The following is a 2030-nucleotide window of genomic DNA, read 5'->3' as shown; positions in this document are numbered from 1 at the left end:
AGCAATGCTCAGCTGTCGTCTGCGGTGACAGTTGAGTGGTTTAATACAGGAACCACAGGTGAAAGAGGTCTCGGGTTCAGGCGAGGTTGCAGCTCCACCCCAGTGGTCCCACCCCAGCATGCAAGGGCGGGGCGGAGGATGCTGCTGCTCTGTCTGGGTTTCATTCTAGACTAGAGGGGCACAGAGTCCAGACTCAGACCTCTGTCCCACCTGCATGCGGTGGCGACATGGGCGCCCGGAAGCGCGGGACCAGAAGCCGGAGAAGCCGGGACAGCCCCATGCCCACGCCATGCATTCAGGCACTGTGCTTCGACCCTCTGGTGCGACGCTGCTTGGAATGTAACCTCCTCCGCACACCGGACCCTCCTCGGCATGGTAAGACAGCCCAGGGGGACAGGCGGGATCTGCCCTAAGGTCCCCAGCCCGGCAGCGCCACGTGCCCCTCAGCTGATACTGGGGCCAGCGGTTCCTCAGGGCCCTCACCGCCCATCTCCTTCTCTGTCCCTCCTCCGCCCAGCCTTCGGCCCCTCGGTCCTCCGCCCTCCATCCGCATCCCCTTCACCATCAGCGCCCGGGACAGCGCTGCAGCCGCAGGAGTCGGTGGGCACGGGACCAGGGCCAGATGCGACGCTGCCACTGCCCGGGCTGCTCTTCGGCGCCCCCGCGCTCCTGGGACTGGTGCTGGTTCTGGTCCTGGTGGCCCTGGTGATCTGGAGGTGGTGGCGGCAGCGCAGGATGGCCTCCCCTGACACCCCAGACGGGGTCCAGGAAGGTGAGAACCATGTCTGGGGAAGCACAACGGCGGCTGGGGTGGGGGATACAACTCCTATTATAGGGGATGTCTGGAACCGGACCCAGGATTGCGGGGGGGGGGGCGGGGGGTGTCCTGAGGAGTCAGCGCTGAGGCTGTCAAGTAAGCAGGGAGGACAGCACAGGCCAAGCCTTAATCTAAGCAAGGAGACTCAGTGTCCAGGAAGAGATTTTGGGGGATGAAAGTGTCTGCCTTTCCCTTTGGGAGTCCGAGTGGCCTGGTCCTAGGTTATGCCCAGTGGACTACCCAGACACCCGTCTCCCCATGTCGGTGTCCCCCACCTCATCTTACATGTCTCTGGACTCAGCACTTCCTGTCCTGAAGACTTGTCATGTGCTGCCCCACTTCCTCCACTGAGGGCTGTTCCCCAGGAGGCTTCTAGAACAGGCGTCACAGGGAGGCTGCGATTCAATCCTGACCTGCCTTCCCCGGTCCCTCACCTACCCCAGAGTCCCTGGACAATGTCTTCGTGTCCTCCTCAGAAACCCCCCCTGCCTCCGCTCCCATCTGGCCTACCCTCAAAGAAGATGCCGACACCACCCTGCCAAGCCACAGCATCCCAGTGCCCGCCACAGAACTGGGCTCCACTGAGCTGGTGACCACCAAGACAGCCGGCCCTGAGGAATAGCAGCTATGGAGGGAACCGGGGAGCCCTACCGGCTTTGTGGACTCTCCCCCGAGGCCTTGGAAAAGGGGTTCAGCCCTTCAGGGACGGAGCCCATTGCCTGGAGGGTACCCGGCAGAACCACAGACACTACAGACCACAGGCTCCCACCAGCACCAGACTGATTTTGTGTTAGTCTTTGGCTCATTTTTGAGACTGTTTTTAAACTCTTATACCTTAAACGGTTGGGCAGGCTCGAGTGTGGGATAATAATCTCTTCGAAGAGTTAGAGACTTGGACACTCAATCTCTTTCTACAAAATTTGGGTGGTGGACTGAAGAAATGGCTCAGCAGTGGAGTCCATGTTCTGTTCCTGCAGAGGACTGCGGTTGCCCAGTTTCCCCAGTTTCCCCGTGTCCATGTCTGACAGCTCACAACCACCTGGGACTCCAGGCCCAGGGAGAGCCAAAGCCTCTTGCCTCCAAAGGTACCAGCCCTCATTTGCTTGCACACACACACACACACACACACACACACACACACACACACACGTACACACATGCACACACATGCACATGCATACAATTAAAAGTGTTAAAAATAGGGACTGGAAAG

General features: G+C 59.8%; 1 protein-coding gene across 1 annotated transcript; it reads left to right on the top strand.

Moving 5' to 3' along the window:
• The first annotated feature begins 227 nt into the window (after positions 1-227).
• Positions 228-1439, top strand: Tnfrsf13c (TNF receptor superfamily member 13C). The gene is made up of 3 exons (XM_057792668.1): positions 228-375; positions 569-772; positions 1261-1439. The coding sequence occupies exons 1-3, from the start codon at positions 228-230 to the stop codon at positions 1437-1439; spliced, it is 531 nt and encodes a 176-aa protein (XP_057648651.1).
• Positions 1440-2030: the final 591 nt, after the last annotated feature.

Source organism: Chionomys nivalis, chromosome 17, assembly GCF_950005125.1.
Source record: "Chionomys nivalis chromosome 17, mChiNiv1.1, whole genome shotgun sequence".
Classification (NCBI taxonomy): domain Eukaryota; kingdom Metazoa; phylum Chordata; class Mammalia; order Rodentia; family Cricetidae; genus Chionomys; species Chionomys nivalis.
Note: the sequence above shows the minus strand (reverse complement) of the source record. Positions and strands in the feature narration are given on the sequence as shown.

Coding starts and splice junctions, on each gene's coding strand:
- Tnfrsf13c (XM_057792668.1), top strand. CDS start 228: ATGGGCGCCCGGAAGCGCGGGACCAGAAGCCGGAGAAGCCGGGACAGC. Junction 376..568: donor ACCGGACCCTCCTCGGCATG/GTAAGACAGCCC, acceptor CTTCACCATCAG/CGCCCGGGACAGCGCTGCAG. Junction 773..1,260: donor CCCAGACGGGGTCCAGGAAG/GTGAGAACCATG, acceptor CACCTACCCCAG/AGTCCCTGGACAATGTCTTC.